Consider the following 22,300-nt stretch of genomic DNA (forward strand, 5'->3'; position numbering starts at 1 on the left):
CAAGGGTGAGAGAAGCTGTGTAGGATAGTTGCTTTGTCTAGATTATAGAGTGTCTTAAACTTTTGGGGGAACATGCTCTTTGAGTATATGCTGGATGCTACCCTCCTATTTCTCAGCAAAACAAAATGAAAAATAGAGGGAAAGGAACCCAGATTAAGAAATCCTGGTATAAAGACTCTTTTAACAGAAATTCCACTAACCAAAATTTACACTAATTGTAATGATGATTTTTTTCCAGCACACCTAAACCTCATTGTCAAATTAACTCTAATATCCCTTTGAAAAATTACAAGTACCCGTATTTTTATTGCCCTAGGTGCGATTAAATCTGGCAAAAGTCTGTTTTCATTGGAATTATTGTACCTGAGGATAAGGAATCATAGGGATTGGATGAATGAGTGAGGCTTACTGAAGACAGAAAAGAAGGAAGAAAGAAAAAAAGTGAAAGAAAAAGGGAAGGAAGAAAGAAATGGGAAAAAGGAGCAATGAACAATATAGTCACAGAAACCACAATGATACATTTCATTACTCAAAAATATTGTGGCTGCCATTATTTACAATCTGCTATATACCTAACATTTAGATCTACTGTAGAAAAAGTTCATAACATGAGACAAACCAACCTACAGAATATCATTTTCATTCACTGAAATGATTCATATGGCTATACATTTCTGACTTATGTTCTGATAACAATCTGTCTTATGATAAATGTTAAGTACTTTTAAAAATAGCTAACAATTTTCAAATTGAGAAAGAAAATGGACAGAAGAGTTACCTAAATTAATTCATGATTCTTCCATCATAGACTGACAGTTATTTAATTTTCTGTCATTAGGTCTCATCTAAGCAAACAGTAAGATGAATAAATTTAGACCCAAATTATATCAGAAAATATTTTAAATGTGTTACTCTTTCATGATTAGACTAGATAATTAAGGAAACATATTTAAACAATGACACAGCATAGAAATCTAATATATACTTGAAATTACAACAAACAGTCCAAATATCAGATTAGAGTGCATTTAGAGAAACTGAAGTAACATTTAGAAAAGAAAAAGATAATTGTAGAAAGCAAAATTATCCAAGAATCAACTAGGAATAAGGAGGGAAAATCATTAAAGGAAAATAATAGAAATCTATTTTGAGAACTTAGAATTTTAGGGACAGAATGACCCTTATAAATCATATGTTCGAAACCTCTCATTTACCTTTGAGAAAGCTGAGGTTCAGAGTTTTTATGTCTTGACGAAAAAAGGAATATGTCTGTTTAGGGACCATGAACTTGGACTAGTACTCAGGTTGAATGGCCAACAATCAATATCCCTAATTAAGACATAACAAACTTTGTGATAATACTTCCTAAATTTGTGCACACATAACTGATTTGGAAGTAAACCTGTGAAAAAAAGTAAAGGTCACTGAATTCATTTCATGTATGTATAGTTGGTTTTCTCTTCTTTGTAAAAGAAGATATGATTTTAACAAAAACTTTTCAATGAGATTTAAAACCTTTTTAAAAGTCTTTATAAATCAAAAGGTTCAATTTACACCACACCTATCACTTTTTCCTATCAACTTCCCCAAATAAACACTGAAGTAATTTTCTTACTTTATCTTTCTCTAAGCCAAACCACACAGTCAATCCTTTGGTACCATTTGTCCCATTTATCCTCAAGTCACTGAAAATCCTTATATTTAACTAAACTTGCATAATTTTTCTAACATATTTACATAATTTTAACTTAAAAAGAACTCCTTTAAATTTGCTAAGAATTTATATACATATGTGTGTGTGTGTATATATATATGTGTGTGTGTGTGTGTGTGTGTGTGTGTGTATGTATACACACACACACACTCGTTTTAACATGGGGAAAAAAGCAGTATTTAGAGAAGCATAAATAAGAAAAGGCTAGAATTCTTACATTTAGAAGTGGTGACTCAAAAGCCACCTTCTAATTGTTACTGGAGACAAGAACAAGAACAGATAGCAGATAAGTAAAATAAGTAAGACATTTTATCGCAGACACTTTATTATTTATTCACTTTGTTAGCCTAATTTTTATAACTTTTCTAAGTTGAAAGTTTGCAGCAAAAGCAAAACAAAACTGTCCAAATGTAAAGGGAAAAAGGCCAAGGTTTACAGACAGATGTAGAAGACCTCACTGTGCAGGAAAAACATTTTTAACTTTTTTAGCCTGAAAGTGCTCCATTTTCTATTGAAATACTGTTAATAACTCATTTTGCCTTTCAAACACTTAATCTCACTCACTCATATCCCCAACTTATATTAATTCACCAAACTACTAAATGATAAATTCAGGCAAGACCAATACACTAACCTTTTTAAGAGCTCCTGTGTGTTTCCAGGCTGACCTATCTTCTTCACTGCATTTAACTGAAAGTGCCACAAGAGCTTGTGTGTACACTAGGCTAAAAAGCACCCTCACAATGCAGGTGAAGTGGTCTAGAAGAGAAAGAGAAGATCATTATTTCTTTGGAATCTAGGCATTTTGTACTCAAGCTAGTTCATGAATGTATGCTTTCTTTGCATGTGTAACTGGTTTTCATTCAACAGGTAATAAAATGAGATTATAATGTAATACTGGCTACTCAACAGATTTGGAATTATGAAAGCAAAGTTCCCTTGTTCGTCCACAGAATATGAAAATGAGAAGCATCTGACACAATGCAAAGTATGCTCTATTTTAGAAGACCAGAGTGCTAATGTCACTCAACCTCAGCATAGCTATGTAACCTTAGCAAATGCCCTTACTGGACATCATGTGCTTAATAACAATGTCTGGGAGTCTGAATATTTAAAAGCAATACTTCATCTATTTCTAATATGATAGAGATCTTTTAAAGAATAATATCATATCATATATCAGAGCTTCTACAGTAAAAAAGAAAAGAATCCCAATATTTTAGGTACTCTGAACTTAAAACTCAATGAAAACTATTATGAATCAAAGAACAGTAGTAGCAATATGGAAAATGCTTGGAGGCTTCTGGTACATATTAGGTACCTAATAAGTGGTAGATTAGCAATCATAACTAACATTTATATGTACCTAAGAATTTAGAAAATTTCATTCAAATGCCTCATTTAATCCTCATAACAATCTCAGTTGGGCAATTGAGTTTCAAAAGGATGTGCTTGTGATAACAAGGTTAATAAGCAACCAAATCTGAACTTCAATCCATATAGATCATTTTACTTTGGATTCAGTATTCCTTCTATTATATTTGCTGCTCCCCTAGTAAATGGGTACCACCACTTAATCAGTTGCTGAAGTCAGAAACTTACAGACATCCTTAATACTTTGCTGTCTCTTTCTCCCCACATTCAAACAGTGACCAAGTCCTGTCAATCCTACTTTTAGAATATTTCTCAAGTCAGTTCCAACACCCTGGACCGAACTTCCATCTTTTCTTGCCTAGATCTATAATCCCAGCCTAAGCAGCTGTGTTGGGGTCCCTAAGACCACTTCCATGTTTGATGATTCACTAGCAGGACTCACAAGACTCTGCATATAGTCCTATAATTTATTACCACAAAAGGATACAAAGTAAAAGCAGTAAACTCAAAAGGCACATTGGGTGTAGTCCAGATTAAATTTCCAGAGTCTTCTCCCAGAAGAGTCACACAGTACATACTAATTCCCCAGTAATGAACTGTGAAAGCATGTATGAAATATACACCAGGGAAGTTCATTAAGAGATTCAGTGCCCAAGGTTTTTATTGAGGACAGGGCTGGTAGGTATCCTCTGCTTAGCACATACCAAACTTCTAGACTCCTAGAAGAAAAGCAGATGTGTTCAGCATAAACCACATTGTACAGTGTACTCATAGGGAGCCATTCTTATCAGTTCTGGCGATGGTGGAAACTTTCACCAAACCATAAAGTTCCCAGAGGGCAGTCAAGGCATCTTGTTAAGCAGGTTAGCAGTCAAGCCTTCTAACTTCTTCCTGCACAGTGGATTAGCTGCATCACCTTCTAGTCCCTTGCAATCTACTTTTTTATGATTATTACAGCCAGGTTGATTTTTTTTTTTAATTTGGCATCCTTCTCCTGGGTCTCTGTATAAGCTGAAACATTCTTTGCTTCCTTGTAGCCTGAATAACTATTAAATTAGATGACATCTTAAAAGTCACTTCCTAAGGAAAACCTTCCCTTATTTTAAATTGTAGGTGTGTCTCTTATCCATGATGATAGGTTGAGATGGGGACTTGACATAAACTGAGCCAGTCAGAGTACCTACCTGGGACTTTTCTACCTGGAGGTAAAGGGAGGGTATAAAGATGTGTCTGGAAGTGTCAGAGGTCACACTCCAGATCTATGGCAGAGACTCTAAAGCAAGACTGAATGGAGCAGATACACAGAGAGGAGAGACCCAGGATGGCAAAAACCCTGCCAGCATCCAAAGCCCTGGTTCCTGTTACCCCTGAGGCCACCCTCAACTCCTACAGGTTGGTCATGAGTCCATCACTGCTCTCCCTTTGTACTTAAAGCTAGCTCTGAATCGATAGCGTGATATACTGAGTTACATGAAATACATTTTTGGGCATTCATGATCAAATATCTATTTCCCAGGCATATTTGGTCTTCATCAACAGTTCCTGAAAACACTGCAGAGCCTTAAAGGTGAAATGGGTGTTTTGTCACGTTAATGAGAGACTTTTGCACCCCCCACCCGAGGGCAGGGCTGGAGGCTGAATCAGCTAATGGCCAATAATTTGGTCCATCATGACTGTACAGGGAAGCCCTCACAAAAACCCCTGAGAAGAGCTTTTCACTCTCTCTCTATTCGGCTCAGTTGGATCTGGCTTCTTGGTTGGAGAGAGCTTCTATGCTTGTGGTGTCAGAACACCCCCACGTGTCAGGGAGCCAGGCCCCAATCTCCACGAAGACAGAAGCTCCTTTATTTGGAACCTCGCCCTATGTATCTCTTCATCTGGCTGTTAACTTGTATCCGTTACAGAAATATCCTTTACTAAACTGGTAAACATAAGTGTTTTCCTGGGTTCTGTGAGTCACTCTAGCAAATCAATCAAACAAAGGAGATTGTGGAAACCTCCAATCAGAGGCCAGTGGGTCAGAAGCATAGGGAGCTGCCTGGGGCTTGTTGCTGGCATCTGGAGTTGGGGGTGGACGGAGTCTTATAGGACGGAGCCCTTAACCTGGGAATCTGGTGCTGTCTCTGTGCAGATAGCATTGGAATTAAGTTGAGTTCTCCAACAGCCTGCTGGTGTTCAAGAATTGCTTACTATTAGTATGTGTGGGAAGCCGCGCCCCCACCTCCATACATATACACATTGGAATCAGGTCCAGGAACCTGAATGAAGTTATCCTACTATTACTGCTGTGTATAATGTTGTTATTGTTATACATATATGTAGAGGAAAAAAACACAATTCCATCTGGAGTCGGATGAGAGGGACTCACAGATATCTAGATGTCCTAATACCCAGGTACTTAACACATGCCAGGATATAAACAATGAGAACTTATAGTCTGGGTAGAGAAAAAGACAAATTGCTATAAGCATGGAGAGAGTGTAATGGAAGCAATTAGGAGGAGGAACTAATCTAGACCAAAGGCAAGACACAGGGAGCAGAAAAAAGCTTCCAACCCCAATCAGGAGAGTTAGTCTTGAATGACGAAGATAAATAAACGATAATAAGGAAGGCAGGGATGGGGTGAGGTAAGGGGAGGGAATTCCAGACAGAGGAAGACATTTGTACAAGGGGACAGAAAGAGCCTAAGGCTTACAAGAACTGTAAGGTGACCAGTATAACTAGAATACAAGTAGTGATTTTTGAGAGATGAAGCTAGAAAAGTAATCATCATGCTGAAAACCAAAGGTTGCAAACTATAGGCTAATTGTCCAAATGCAGCCTGCACAGATGTTTGGTTTCATTTTATCCTGCTTTGTTTTTAATTACTGACATTTAAAAATAGGATATTTCTTAACAAAAGTCCAGAATTCCACTTACTCTTGGAAAACAGGAAGATGTGGACTATCCTGGGCTCAAATTCTTATATGCCAACAAGTATCTGGAGCTGAGTGGTAACTGGCCTTTTTGATCAAGCAATATTCTCCAGCATGTCACAGTCTCCCACTCCTAATTATATAAAACCAAAGACTATTCACAAGGAGTCAGAATATAACATTACTGTTAAGAATGAATTTAGGTTAGAAGCGAAGCTGTCTAGATTTAAATCCTGACGCTTCAGATCTTAGGCAAGTTGGCAAAAATACTAAAATGCTTTTATTTCCTCATCTGTTAAACGGGAATAATAATATCACCTACCCTAAAGGGATTAAGTAAAATAAGGTTTAAACACTTAAATGCTCAAACAGTGATTGGAAATGGCAATCAATAAATATCTGTTGTTATTACTATTTATGTTGCATGATATCTACAGGCATTTGATTTATATAGCATCAAGACTGGCCAATAAGAAGTCACTGAAGCATTTTAAGCAGGACAGTGATAATATGAGCTTTACAATTTAAAATATGCATTGCTGCTTCCTAGGAGAAAGGGACTGAAATGAGACAAGAGTACAAGGACACCTATTAGCAGATAACAAAAGTACTATATATGTGAATTTAGATGGCCAAGACTAAGGAGGAGTAATGATGATGGAGAATGGGTCAAATTAGAGAAATGTTTAGATGACAGAAGGTATAGAATCTAGCAGACCTTTGGAGATAGAGGATGATGGTAGTCTCTCATTGCTAAAAAGACTGAAAGCAATAGCAATGACTAAAATGGAAAACAGGAAGAGAGCAAGTCTGAGGGGGAAGAAAATGGATTAATGTTCTGCATGTTGAGTTTTAAGTGTATACAGGTATTTGGGTCTGGAACTCACCAGGGAATTGTAGACTGGAGCTAGATATTTGGGAATCACCAAAGAATAGGTGAGTTGAAGCTATGGAAAAGAAGAAAAAAATTGAGAAGGGGGCAGGAACTGAGGAATGACTCAAAGGATGGTGAGAAGAGGAGGTGAATGAAAAGGAGCCTTGAGAATGAGAAGAGAGACAGGAAGAGAACCATGAAAGGAGATGGTATCATCAAAGTCAAAGAAAGTATCTCATGGCTTAATTAAATGTTTTAATAGGAGTAGGAGCCAAGACTGTGGTGTGTGTAGGACAGCGGAAATTTCCTCCCAAAATCATATATAATTTTGAAAATACAACAAATACAACTATTCCTAAAAGAGAGACCAGAGGATACAGTACAACAGCCAGGCTACATTTACATCGTGAGAACTCAGCATCTCACGAAGGGGGTAAGATACAAGCTGCAGCCTGGCAGGACACCCCAGCTCCCTGGTGGTAAGAAAGGAGTTGGGGTGGGGAGGGAGTGGAAGCACAGGACTGCTGAATAACCAGCTCTAGAAATCTGCACCAGAAGCACAGACACACATTGTGCTGGATATTAGAGAAACAGAAAAGTAAAATCTGCGAGCAGGTCCCCACAGCCGGCTCCCCTGGGACAAAAGAAAAGTGTGGGCTTTTTGAAAGCCTTAAAGGGACAGGGGCCTCAAAGCTGGAAGGAAGCATCCCAGCACACTCATCCCAGCAGCTGGGAATCCCGGAGAGATTCAAGCGCTCCAGAAACCTAGGAAGCAGCACAGCTCTGAAGCCCCTCACAGCAATAAACAGCCTACCAGCTATTTCCCCTCTGGCGCGGCACCGCCGCAGCTGCAGAGCAGCTGGAGAGGGGCCCTGCATGCGCATGGAGTGGTGGACCAGCTGGGTAGCAGCCAGGCACAAGCACGCAGCGCGAGAGCAGCTGGGGAGCAGGCGCACCCACAGGAACCACCCAGAATCTCCTCCTGGTGCGCAGCTGCCCAGTCTAGACCCAGAGGCCGCCACCAATGCACAGCTGCCTGGCACAGGAAGAGGAAACCAGGGAAAGGTGTGAAGGGGCGCTGCTCTTGCAGGAGAGCAGAGCTGGTGCACCTGCCACTCCCAGCAGGGCTCTGGGCTACCCTGACGGTGACACTGCCCACAGCAGCTTAGGGGATTAATCCAGAGGTTGAGTCAGGTGTGCAGGTAACTGACACAGGGAGGGGAGAAGGGCAAAGTGACCAAAAAGGAAAGGGCTTTGTTGTCCCAGCTGACACATGCACTACCTGCCTAAAGCTACCTAATACCATGAAAAGGCAGAAGAATTTGGTCCAGTCCAGAATTACCCAAGACAACCCCCGAGATAGGGCCTGGAAAGATAGATTAAACCAATCTTCCTCAAAAAGAATTCAAAAAAAAAAAAAAAAAAAAAGAATTCAAAATAAAGGTCATAACCATGCTGATGGACATGCAGAGAAATATGCAAGAGCTAAAGGATCAAGTTGTGAGGGAGGACACAGAAATAAAACAATCTCTGGAAGGACTTAAGAGCAGATTGGATGAGGTGCAAGAGGCTGTTAATGGAATAGAAAGCAGAGAACAGGAACACAGAGAAGCTGAGGCAGAGAGAGATGAAAGGATCTCCAGGAATGAAAGAATATTAAGAGAAGTGTGTGACCAATCCAAACAGAACAATATTTGCATTATAGGAGTACCAGAAGAAGAAGAAGAAGAGAGAAAAAGGGACAGAGAGTGTCTTTGAAGAAATAATTGCTGAAAACTTCCCCAAACTGGGCGAAGAAATAGTCTGTCAGACCCTGGAAGCCCACAGAACTCTAAACACAAGGGACCCAAGGAGGACAACACCAAGACATATAATAATTAAAATGGCAAAGACCAAAGACAAGGACAGAGTATTAAAGGCAGCCAGAGAGAGAAAAAAGGTCACCTACAAAGGAAAACCCATCAGGCTATCATCAGACTTCTCAACAGAAACCTTACAGGCCAGAAGAGAATGGCATGATAAATTTAATGCAATGAAACAGAAGGGCCTTGAACCAAGGATACTGTTTCCAGCACAACTATCATTTAAATATGAAGGAGGGATTAAACAATTCCCACAAGCCAAAGATGAGGGAATTTGCCTCCCACAAACCACCTACACAGGGTATTTTAGAGGGACTGCTCAAGATGGAGGCACTCCTAAGGTTAAATAGATGTCACCAGAGAAAATAAAATCACAGCAAAGAAAGCAGACCAACCAAATACTAACTAAAGGCAAAAAATAAAATCAACTACTCACAAAAGCAGTCAAAGGAAACACAAAAGAGTACAGAATACAACACCTAACATATAAAGAATGGAGGAGGAGGAATAAGAAGGGAGAGAAATAAAGAATCATCAGACAGTATTTATAATAGCTTAATAAGAGAGTTAAGTTAGACAGTTAGATAGTGCAGAAGCTAACCTTGAGCCTTTGATAACCATCAATCTAATGCCTGCAATGGCAATAAGTACATATCTTTCAATAATCACCCTAAACGTAAATGGACTGAATGCACCAATCAAAAGACATAGAGTCACTGAATGGATAAAAAAAAAGACCCATCTACATGTTGCTTATAAGAGACTCACCTCAAACCAAAGACATGCACAGACTAAAAGTCAAGGGATGGAAAAACATATTTCATGCAAACAATATGGAGAAAAAAGCAGGAGTTGCAGTACTAGTATCAGACAAAATAGACTTCAAAACGAAGAAAGTAACAAGAAATAAAGAAGGACATTACATAATGATAAAGGGCTCAGTCCAACAAGAGTATATAACCATTATAAATATATATGCACCCAACACAGAAGCACCAACGTATGTGAAACAAATACTAACAGAATTAAAAGAGGAAATAGAAAGCAATGCATTCGTTCTAGGAGAGTTCAACACACCACTCATGCCAAAGGACAGATCTACCAGACAGAAAATAAGTAAGGACACAGAGGCACTCAACAACACACTAGAATAGATGGGCTTGACAGACATCTACAGAACTCTACACCCAAAAGCAGCAGGATACACATTCTTCTCAAGTGCACATGGAACATTTTCCAGAATAGACCACATACTAGGCCACAAGAAGAGCCTCAGTAAATTAAAAAAGATGGAAATTCTACCAACCAACCTCTCAGACCATAAAGGCATGAAACAAGACATAAATTGTACAAAGAAAAGAAAAAGGCTCACAAACACATGGAGGTTTAACAACATGCTCCTAAATAATCAATGGATCAATGACCAAATTAAAACAGAGATCAAGCAATATATGGTGACAAATGACAACAACAGCACAAAGCCCCAACTTCTGTGGGACGCAGCAAAGGCAGTTCTAAGAGGAAAGTATACAGGAATCCAGGCCTACTTAAAGAAGGAAGAACAATCCCAAATGAATAGTCTAAACTCACAATTATTGAAACTGGAAATAGAAGAAGAAATGAGGCCCAAAGTCAGCAGAAGGAGGGATATAATAAAGATCAGAGAAGAAATAAATAAAATTGAGAAGAATAAAACAATAGAAAAAAGTCAATGAAACCAAGAGGTGGTTCTTTGAGAAAATAAATAAAATAGATAAGCCCCTAGCCACACTTATTAAGAGAAAAGGAGAATCTACACACATCAACAGAATCAGAAATGAGAAAGGAAAAATCAAGATGGACCCCACAGAAATAAAAAAAATTATTAGACAATACTATGAAAATCCATATGCTAACAAGCTGCAAAACCTAGAAGAAATGGACAACTTCCTAGAAAAGTACAACCTTCCAAGACTGACCAAGGAAGAAACAGAAAATCTAAACAGACCAATTACCAACAAAGAAATTGAATCGGTAATCAAAAAACTACCCAAGAACAAAATCCCTGAGCCACATGAATTCACCGCTGAATTTTATCAGACATATAGAGAAGATGTAATACCCACTCTCCTTAAAGTTGTCCAAAAAATAGAAGAGGAGGGAATACGTCCAAACTCATTCTATGAAGCCAGCATCACTCTAATACCAAAACCGGGCAAAGACCCCAACAAAAAAGAAAATTACAGACCAATATCCCTGATGAACATAGATGCAAAAATACTCAATAAAATATTAGCAAACCGAATTCAGAAATACATCAAGAGGATCATACACCATGATCAAGTGGGATTCATCTCAGGGATGCAAGGATAGTACTACATTCGAAAATCCATCAACATCATTCACCACATCAACAAAAAGAAGGACAAAAACCACACAGACATTTCCATAGATGCTGAAAAAGCGTTTGACAAAATTCGGCATCCATTCATGATAAAAACTCTCAACAAAATGGGTATAGAGGGCAAGTACCTCAACATAATAAAGGCCATATATCACAAACCCACAGCCAACATCATACTTAACAGCGAGAAGCTGAAAGCTTTTCCTCTAAGACCAGGAAGAAGACAGGGATGCCCCCTCTCCCCACTGTTATTCAACATAGTACTGGAGGTCCTAGCCATGGCAATCAGACAAAACAAAGAAATACAAGGCATCCAGATTGGTAAAGAAGTCAAACTGTCACTAATTGCAGACGACATGGTAGTGTACATAAAAAACTCTAAAGACTCCACTCCAAAACTACTAGAACTAATATCGGAATCCTGCAATGTTGCAGGATACAAAATTAATACACAGAAATCTGTGGTACTCCTATACACTGACAATGAACTAACAGAAAGAGAAATCAGGAAAACAATTCCATTCACAATTGCATCAAAAAGAATACAATACCTGGGAATAAACCTAACCAAGGAAGTGAAAGACCTATACCCTGAAAACTACAAGACATTCTTAAGAGAAATTAAAGAGGACACTAACAAATGGATACTCATCCCATGTTCTTGACTAGGAAGAATTAATATTGTCAAAATGGCCTTCTTGCCTAAAGCAATCTACAGATTCAATGCAATGCCTATCAAAATACCAACAGAATTCTTCAATGAACTGGAACAAATAGTTTTAAAATTCATATGGAACCACAAAAGACCCCTAATAGCCAAAGCAACCCTGAGAAGGAAGAATAAAGCAGAGGGATCTCACTCCCCAACTTTAAGTTCTACTACAAAGCCACAGTAATCAAGACAATTTGGTATTGGCACAAGAACAGAGCCACACACCAGTGGAACAGAACAGAGAGTTCAGATATTAACCCAAACATATATGGTCAATTAATATATGGTAAAGGAACCATGGGCAAAGAATGGGGAAATGACAGTCTCTTTAACAGGTGGTGTTGGCAAAACTGGACAGCTATAGTATAAATAATTATGCTTGTTTACTAATGACATTATTCAACTCTTTTCAGAATACCAGAATTTGCATATCAATTTGCCTGTACTTAAAATAAATGATCCTTTACATACACACAGATGTTCTTTGTGATGTAACTTATAATGTAGCACAAGAACATAGTTTTCCACTAAAGAAGAATGGTTAATTATTTGATAGAATTTTATTTAATTGAGGTATAGTTGATACACATTAGAATTTTTTTAATTGAAGTATAGTTGATACACATTATTATGTTGGTTTTGAGTATATCACACCATGGTTCAACAGTTACACACATTATTAAATCCTCACCGCAACTAGTGTAGTTACTACCTGTCAACACAGAAAATGCTACAGACCCACTGGCTATATTCTCCATGCTGCACTTCCATCCCCATGAAAAAAATATATTATGACTGAGATTTCTGTGCCCTTTCCTACCTTTCCCACCCACTCCAAACCCTCCCCCAGGGTAACCACTAGTCACTTCTTAGTGTCTCTGAGGGTACTGCCATTCTGTTCATTTTGTTTTGTTTTTATATTCCACAAACAAGTGAAATCATATGGTATTTGTCTTTATCTCCCTGGCTTACTTCACTGAGCATAATACCCCCTAGGTCCATCCATGTTGTTGCAAATAGCAGGGTTTCTTTCTTATGGCTGAATAATATTCCATTGTGTATAGTAACCACCCTCGTTTATCCATTTGTCTATTGATGGACACTTTGGTTGCTTCCATATCTTGGCTACTGTAAACAATATGGCAATAAACATAGGGGTGCATATATCTTTTCAAATCAGGGATTTTGTTTTCTTCCAGTAAATTCCCAGAAGCAGAATATTGGATTGTATGGTTCTTTTTTAGTTTTTTGAAGAACCTCTATATTGCTTTCTGTAGTAGCTGTACCAATTTACATTCACACAAACAGTGTGGGAGAGTTCTCTTTTCTCTGCATCCTCATCACCACTTGTTATTTCTTGTCTTTTGGATAGTGGAAGAGAGGTGATATCTCATTATGGTTTTCATTTGCATTTCCCTGATGATTAGCGATGTGGAGCATCTTTTCATTTGATTGTTGGCCATCTGTATTTCTTCTTTGGAAAAAAATGTCTGTTCATGTCCTCTGCCTATTTTTTAATCAGGTTATTTGGGTTTTTTGGTGTTCAGTCATATGAGTTCTTTATGTATCTCAGATGTTAACCCCTTATTGGATAAATCATTTATGAAAATATTCTCCCATACTCTAAGTTGCTTTTTTGTTCTGTTGATGGTGTCCTTTGCTGTACAGAAGCTTTTTAGTTTGATATAGTCCCACTTGTTTACTTTTGCTTTTGTTTCCCTTGCCTGGGGAGACATATCCAGAAAAAAAAAAATGCTCACACTTATGTTCAAGATATTTTTGCCTATGTTTTCTTCTAAAAGTTGTATGGTTTCATGTCTTATATCTAGGTCTTTCCAGTTTACTTTTGTATATGGGGTTAGACAGTAATCTGGTTTCATTCTCTTGCATATTGCTGTCCAGTTTTCCTAACACCAGTTATTGAAAAGACTCTTTTCCCATTGTATATTCATGACTCCTTTATCATATATTAATTGACCATATAAGCATGGATTTATTTCTGGGCTTTATGCTGTTCCATTGATCTAGGGGTCTGTTCTTGCACCAGAACCATACTATTTTGATTACTGTAGCTTTGTAGTTGAGCTTGAAGTAAGGAGCATAATACCCCCAAGCTTGTTCTTCTTTCTCAAGATTGCTTTGGCCATTCAGGGCCTTCTATGGTTCCATATGAATCTTAGGATTATTTGCTCTAGTTCATTGAAAAATGTCATTGATATTTTGATAGAGATTACACTGAATCTGTAAATTGCTTTGGGCAGGATATCCATTTTGACAATATTAGTTCTTCCTATCTATGAGCATGGGATAGATTATCTCTTATTTGTGTCTTCTTTAATTTCTCTCATGAGTAGCTTATAGTTTTCAGAGAGCAGACCTTCCATCTCCTTGGTTAGGTTTATTCTTAGGTATTTTATTCTTTTTGATTCAATTTTAACGGAACTGTTTTCCTGATTTCTCTTTCTGCTAGTTTGTTGTAGTACATAGGAATGCAACAGACTTCTGTGTATTAACTTTGTATCCTGCAAGTTTGCTGAATGATACAATATTGTAAGCATCTCAAAATGAAAACTACAAAGACTATGGAACAATAGTTCAAATGTTGCTAATATAATGTTAATGCTGTTAGTGTCATAATATAATAACATCATAATATTATGAGAACTAAAAATGATGGGATATCGTATTTTAAATAACTGTGACTACTACTATATCAAAATATGTATGTATGTAGACAGGGTAGAGGCATTAAAGCTAACAGTTTGCTCTATTTTTCACATTTTTGTATTATCACTTTTTTTTAAACAAAGGTTTTCAGAGTCATTTCCCCATGTCTTTTCCTTATTCCTTATTATTGACTAAAAGGTAAAAAGAATAGACCCACAGGGGGGAAAAAAAAACCTTTACTTGTCATCTTCTTCTGATATATATGATTACTATTTACTAATAATAGGTAAACAATAATGTCATTTACCTCAAAACATTTCCATCAGACTGACTGCTGTATTGGTCCCCAACATTTTTAGAATATTCAGCATATATACTACATAATTTAAGAACCTGTATTACAAAGACATACCTTTGCGTAAGGGTTGTGGCATCATTAAGATCTGGATGAGCAAGAGGGATGTAACGTCATGGTAAAGAATTGGAACCTCAGGCTGTTGTTCTTCATTTCCCTGCCTAAAAGAAAAATACATAACCACTTTAGATAGTATTGTACATATTTTCTAATTTCATTTCATATTTCACATACATGTCTATGGAACTGAAATCAAACTTTTATAAGCAACTGGGAACTCTCAAAAGAAAAAGTTAGGGGCTGCATTTTTTGCCTCAAAATATAATCTTTTGGACCCATTTATTTCTTTGATTCTCCCTAAAATAAAAAAACTACATAGAAAATTTATTAGGTGTTACTAAAGTAAACAACTGGAATATTTTACCTTGACTTGAGTCTTTCTGATCTCTTATATTACAGAAATCAAATGAAGCATTAAATGGAACTTAAAATTAGTTTCACCACAAATGGGGTGGCACATAAGATGCTTGCTATCATAAACTTGACACTAAGGAGTAAATGTTCGCATTATAAGAAAAGAACAAGTACAATTCACAAAGAAGTTACACTGAAAAGTCTTGGTTAATATGTTGTTTAAAAATTGTTTCAACTTTATAATTAACATAAAGTTCAAATAAAATCTTTAACATTTATCTGCAAAGTTTCAAAAAAGATAATAATAACCAAAGCAGAACTTAAAATACATTATAAAAGACAAAGGATTAAACCTGAGGAATGTCATATTATGAAAAACATAGGATATAATGTAATGCAGCATATTTTGTTCTCAAATTTTTTAAACTTCTTTAGAAGGTTAAAGTTTTTGATCATAGGTTTAATTTTTAATGTCAGAGAACAAAAATAAATCTTAAGCTTCCAGAATTAGCTAAATTCTAAAGCTATACTTCTGACTAGACTTGGGATGAACAAAAATTGCTCTTTTTATTAGGTCCATCATTCAACAAATACTTACAAATTACTAACTGTATGTCAGGCACTGAATACACTGGCAAATAAACTAAAACCTGTTGCTATGAAGTTCATAACTGCCAGAGGAAGGAAGACAGCTCTCTGAATAATCTCTATTCTCTACAAATATCTCATTAATTTACTTGTCTTCCTCTCTGAAGTCAACCTTCCATTAATGCTAATGGATCCTACTCTTTCTTGCCTTTCGAGTCTCTCTAGCATCTCTTCTTTACAAGCCCAAAAGTTCTTTTTTAAGAAAAGAATCTGAATGGAGGGGCACCACTTCTTCACCTATTATTCAGATCCCCACAGAAATGGTTTTCCATATGGTCAACAACAATCCTATAATTAAAAATTTAGTGGACATTTTTCAATCCTTATATTACTGATCCTCAACTTTGGATATAGCTGAACACTCTTGTCTGGAAAATTCTCTTGGCTTTGTGAAACACTCTCTCAGCTTCCCCTCTACCTTTCTGTTTACTCCACTTTAATCTTCTTGATAGGTTCTTCTCCTCTGACCAGTACAAATAGTGCTGTTCCCCAAGGCTCCAATTCTCACTCTATTTTAGTATGAAGGACTCTTTTTGAAAGATCCTACAGCCCATGACTTCAATCACCAGCTGTATCCCAAGTCTGTATCTCTAGCCATGACTCTCTTGAACACTCTATGTGAATATCCACTTGTACATTTGACAGACAGCTTAACCTCAACATGCCTGAAACTGAACTCATCATCATTCCACTTTATCCACACACGCAATCCCATCCTAGTCATAATCAATATGCTCTCCCTGCTATAGTCTTAGTCTTGATGTGGCTTATTTATTATATATTTTATTATTCAGCACATGCCTGAAATGTAATGAAAGTATAATGAATAAATAAGCTAGAAACTTGGGACATCCCAAACCCATCTCCTTTCACTAGACCCATATTTAATTGGCAGTAAGTCCTAATGACTCTGCCATCCCTATGGCTGTTTAAGTATTCAATCTTCCCTAATTTTATGTCCCTCCAATTCATCCTTTATATTGTTAGTACCCTGAAAAAAAAGCTTCCATAGGAACTGTATCTTGTTTGCTATTATTTCCTAGATGCCCAGATTGAAACAATTAATAAAAACTAGCTGAATAAACAAATAAATGAAAAATGGATGGATGGATGGATGAACAAAAGAACAAACAGGTGGCAAAAGAAACAAAAACTAGACTAGCTTAGCTACACTAGAACATAATGAGACTGACAAAATAAACCAAGGGAAGACACATCATAGTAAATTACAACCTTATTGATATCAGGGCCCACAGGTCTTACACATTTTTGTATTTCAGTGGTTTTATCACAGTTCCTTTAACGAAATGAACTAAATGACGCAAAAGGAAATATGCAGAAAGGGTGAAACCAGACCCGAACAAAGAGGCGAAAAGAGTAAGAGGAAAGTAAAATTGAAAAACTCTTGCTGTACTATGGATAAAAAAGAAAATGGTCATAATAAACAGGTCCTTTAAAAACTAGAATAAAAATGATTTTGGATTATCAAATCCTACATTATAAATTTAACAGCTGATTAAGACTCAGATTTATAAGGAACTGTATGGATCCATTTAAACTAGGCCAATCTCACCCTTACACAAGGATCCACTTTACTGCACAAAAACAAATAGGCTTGAGAACTTCTTGCATCATAACCTAAAGACCAACAAATTACAGAGCTTTCAGATACAGAAAAGCATTCCCAAACAAGTAAATTAAATATTATTTCTTAAAATGGGGATATTACAAGCAACTGAAAAGCTTAAAGGACTAACAATTCTAGATTTTCATTTATCTTATGTCAACAGTTTTTTTATAATAGAATCAATCTTTCTCAAAATTGGAGGTGGATTATTTGTTTTTTGTTATTATTGCAGTGTCCTTCAAATTTCATTTAAAATCATTCTAAATCCCCATATGCATGGAAACCAATACAAAAATTATATCCTGTTATGATTATTCATATGCTCCTTGTTAAAAATTTAGCAACTTTTATATTAAATACAATTAAGAATGTATAATTAACAAGTGTTTCAAACTACAATGACACCAAAAAATGAAAGAATGGGAAAGGTTTGAGGAGACTGTCTACTATAAAGGTAACTAATTTTCCCAGATTAATTTATGAGTTTAAAATACCTTCAATCAAAATCACAAGTGTTTAGATAATGGTTCTAAAGATTACCTGGAAAAATAAGTGAGAATAGCAGAGAAAAACTGGGAGATGAAGGAAAGAATGAGAGGAATCTAGCCCAACTAGAGGTATACACATATTTCCTCAGTAAATAAACAGCATGGTTTTGTCACAGAAATAGGCTTGTAGGTCAACAGAACAAAGGGAAAAGTCTCTAATAAGGACTACAGTGTACACACACTTAGGATATAAAAAAGTAGGATATAAAAATTGCTAAAAAATTAGCTAGATATTTTAAAATAAATTTTAAATCTTCACCCATTAGTACTGATGAAAATTAACTTCAAGTAGATTATGCATTAAAAAAAAATCATCCAATAAGAAAATTCTACAAAGAATATATAGGTAGATATTGCAAGTCCTAAGATGGGAAACATTATAAAACTGGTTATGAAGGTAAACATCATTATCTTGGAAGGGATAGATAGGCATTTTAAGTATCAAAATAATCAGGAAAAACAAGAAATACAAGGTCTGATTGGTTTGGCTACATGAAAATTTAAAACTTTAATATGTCAAGAAAAGTAACTATAAAATTAAAAAGCAAAACATATTTTTGGGAAAAAAATCTCAACATTTATGACAGTTTAATATTTTTAAGGTACAAAGAATCATTCAAATAATTTTTTAAAATAAAATGCCAACAGAAAAATGGATAGATTTTCTGAATAGATCATTCACAGAGTATATACAAATAGCTAATAAACATAAAATATTTGCATAAAGTTAACTTCACCAGAAATTAAATTTCTTTTACTTTGGGATCCCATTTTACCTACCAAATTAGCCTCTAAAAATGTTTTTTTAGGTGGTAATATGCAGATTGACAAATGGAGACATTCCTACACTGCCTGTGAAAGTTTATGTATACCATATTTCTGGAAAGTATTGTAGCACTATGTAACACAGTACTTGACACTCAGTGAATATTTATCAAATTAATGACTGAAAATATAAAACATTTATATGCTTTCATGTTATTCTGTAAGTTCTGGGGTCATATCTGAATGTTAAGAACTGCTTAACACATCATCTGATATTACGCTGGAAAAGGAGAAACAATTTAAGTCAATAAATAAGTACATCATTTAAGGAATTTTTAATAATGTAAGAATTTGGTTGATATGTGTGAATTTTAAAAAGCAGATTCTAAAACATATAGTATGATTCAAATAGTATTTTAAAATCCATAATATACACACAGAAAAAAAAAGGACTGGACAGAAATTTCTGAAAATGTTAACAGTATTAGAGGAATTCTAGAAAATATAGTTGATTGTTTTCTCTCATATTTGCTCTCACTTTTATGGTTCATTAGTTTATTAAATTATAATAAATTATATGTAACATGTAGGTTATAAGATTTTAGATTATTTCACTTTTTTCTTCAATATTTTTGTATATTATAAACACAATACAATAAATATAACTTTTATTATCAGAAAAAAATTTACAAAAACAGTGACCTAGAGCTTACTGGCTACTAAGATAAAAACAACCATTCTGAGGACACAGAAATGGATCTTTCCTGGCACATGGTAGGCACATAAACAGAATAAATGAATGAATGGATATACCCCACTGTAGAGAAAAGAACCAAAGATTTTGACTGAGGGATTTAGTACCATCATTGTGATACTATCCTTGAAAATGCTTAATATTTTAAAATATGAAATTGTTTCTATCTCTTAAATTTTTTAGGTAATCTTAAAATTCAGATTCTAAAAACTATTAACTAGTAAACTCTATGGATGATATGAGGAAATGGACAGATTAGAGTTAATAGGCCTAATTTTACCATAACATTTTAAAAGAAAGTGATTATCAACACAGTTAAATTAAAAGGAAATAAGGAAATAATTTTATTGAGGACTACTGGAAAAAGTATATATGAGAAACTTGTATTATCAGACATAGAATTTTATGTTGGAAAAGTATTAAGTGAGAAAATTGAAAAAGATACTTCAATTTTTTAAAAATCTAAGATTCAGATATGAAACACAGATGACATATTACAATAAATTATATTACAAGGTAGAGAACTAATGAACCATAAAATGAGAACAAATGCAAGGGTGGGGAGGTTATGCACAAAAATCAACCAAACTTTCTTGAAATTTCTGATTTCTTCGTTCTAGGAAAGGAAGCACCCAGTAATAATTAAGAACTTAGGTTCTGGAATGAGAAAGATTTGATTCAAATGCCAGCTCTCTCTTAACAGCTTTGTGCCCCTAAAGAACATGTTAACTAATGTTCTAAACCTCAGGTTCCTCTTACGTAAAACTTGGAATATAATGGTACCTAGTGCATACAGTTATGGTGAAAAATGCCTAGCATGAAGTAAGCACCGGGTAAGTGTTCACAGCTTTACTACTATCCTATTGAGTACTACATCGCAGGACTTGAGAAGAATACAAACCAGCAATCAGTATCATGGAAAGCACAGGACCTATGCTGTTCTTTAAACTTTAATTCATTGATACTACACTTAATAAACCTTTTGTTTGCTGATTATCTTTAGACTCAGAGTTTGGCATTCTCATGTTATTTGCAAACCATCCCTATCCTTGAGTTTATAGTCTACAGAGGAAAGAAAATCACTAATATCAAGAAAAGTGACTTTCCTTAGCCATAACATGCAAAATACTCATAGCTTGCCAATTTTGTCTATAAAGAAAAAACACATGCAAAATTTTATTTTGGCTTTTTTTTTTTTTGAGAAGTAAGAAGGTATACAAATAGCCTCAAAGTAGTTCCCCACAAGATTCTAACTGCAAAGGAAAAAATAACTTCACAGTGGAAAATCCTGGCAGATACCATGTTAGACAAATGATGGGAGTTATTTCATCAATAACAAGACAAATCAGTAACATGGGCCTATTGATATGATACACTAAAAAGAACACAACATTACTCTCATGGTATTTCTGCCAAAAGTTTATAACCTGAATGTAACCATAAGAAAATATCACACAAAAATAAATTCATAGCTGAGCTCTTCAAAAAAGAGTCAATGTCAGAAATAGAAGAAAAAGTCAGGAACAAAGGAAATAAAACATGGTGACTAAATGTAAGCTCAATCTTGAATTTTCTTTCCACTGACTTTGCATTTCTCAGGACATTACAGAAACAACTGACAAAATCTGAATAGGTTCTGTATAAGGTAGGGGTCAGTATTAATTATTTCTCATATAAATATCCAATTAACTCATCACCATTCATTATAAAGACTATGCTTCCCCCACAGCTCCTCAGTGTCATCTATGCTATATTCAGATATGTGTGGGTTTGGTTTGTTCTAGCTTAACAAGTAAATATAATTTTTTTTCATTTTTTATTAAATTTATTATTGATATACAATCTTTTGAAGGCTTCACATGAACAACATTGTGGCGTCAATATTCACCCATATTATGAAGTCCTCACTCCCCCACTGCAGTCACTATCAGCATAGTAAGATGCTATAGAGTCATTACTTGTCTTCTCCATGCTTATACAAATTTATTTTTTCATCCTCCCTTGATTATACAAGTAGTGGCATAAAGTACACATTTTCTGCTCCCAGATTTTTCTCTTAACTTGTATTGGTGTTGATCTTTCCATATCAGTATACAAAGTACTTTCTCACCTTTCTTTTCTTTTAGTTCTGTTTTAATTTACTATTGTAGAAAAGGCAAAGTAGTAGGACATTTGATAGCTAGCTAAATGGAAAAATACTAAATTGGATCCACTCCTTATATGATACATTATGATAAATTCCAAATGATTAGAGATCTAAATGTAAAAACTGAAGCCACAGAAATATTAAAATATGTCTGATATGGGTTTAAGATCCAAAATATATAAAGAACTAATATAATTCAACAGCAAAAAAAAAATCCAATTTAAAAATGGGAGGAGGATCCAAATAGGCATATTTCGAAAGAAGACATAAATGACTAACAGGGCATCAACTTATTTCTTTGAAAATTCATAAATTGGGAATAATTAAGCCAATATATTTCAGAGTAACCAAATAGCTGATATGGACAACTCTTCTTTATAAAAACATTTTAGCTAATAAATCAGAAGGAAGCCTTTTTTGTTGTTTATTATGTTGCACCTAATGAAATACTGCATTTAGGCAAGAATCATCAGGGCTTGCAAAAATCATTAGGTGAAAGGCTGATGGGGAACTTTACAATAGAGGGATTAGACTAAGGCTAC

At 35.5% G+C, this 22,300-nt stretch overlaps 1 protein-coding gene across 1 annotated transcript in view; it reads right to left on the bottom strand.

Moving 5' to 3' along the window:
* Positions 1-22,300, bottom strand: part of UBR3 (ubiquitin protein ligase E3 component n-recognin 3) — a 296,154-nt gene that overhangs the window by 39,028 nt on the left and 234,826 nt on the right. The window contains exons 32-33 of the mRNA XM_057503934.1: positions 14,914-15,017; positions 2,349-2,473 (exon numbers count right to left, since the gene is read on the bottom strand). Of these exons, the coding sequence (XP_057359917.1) occupies positions 2,349-2,473; positions 14,914-15,017 (229 nt within the window). The remainder of the gene's footprint in view (positions 1-2,348; positions 2,474-14,913; positions 15,018-22,300) is intronic.

The sequence above is a fragment of the Manis pentadactyla genome, chromosome 6, assembly GCF_030020395.1.
Source record: "Manis pentadactyla isolate mManPen7 chromosome 6, mManPen7.hap1, whole genome shotgun sequence".
Lineage (NCBI taxonomy): Eukaryota > Metazoa > Chordata > Mammalia > Pholidota > Manidae > Manis > Manis pentadactyla.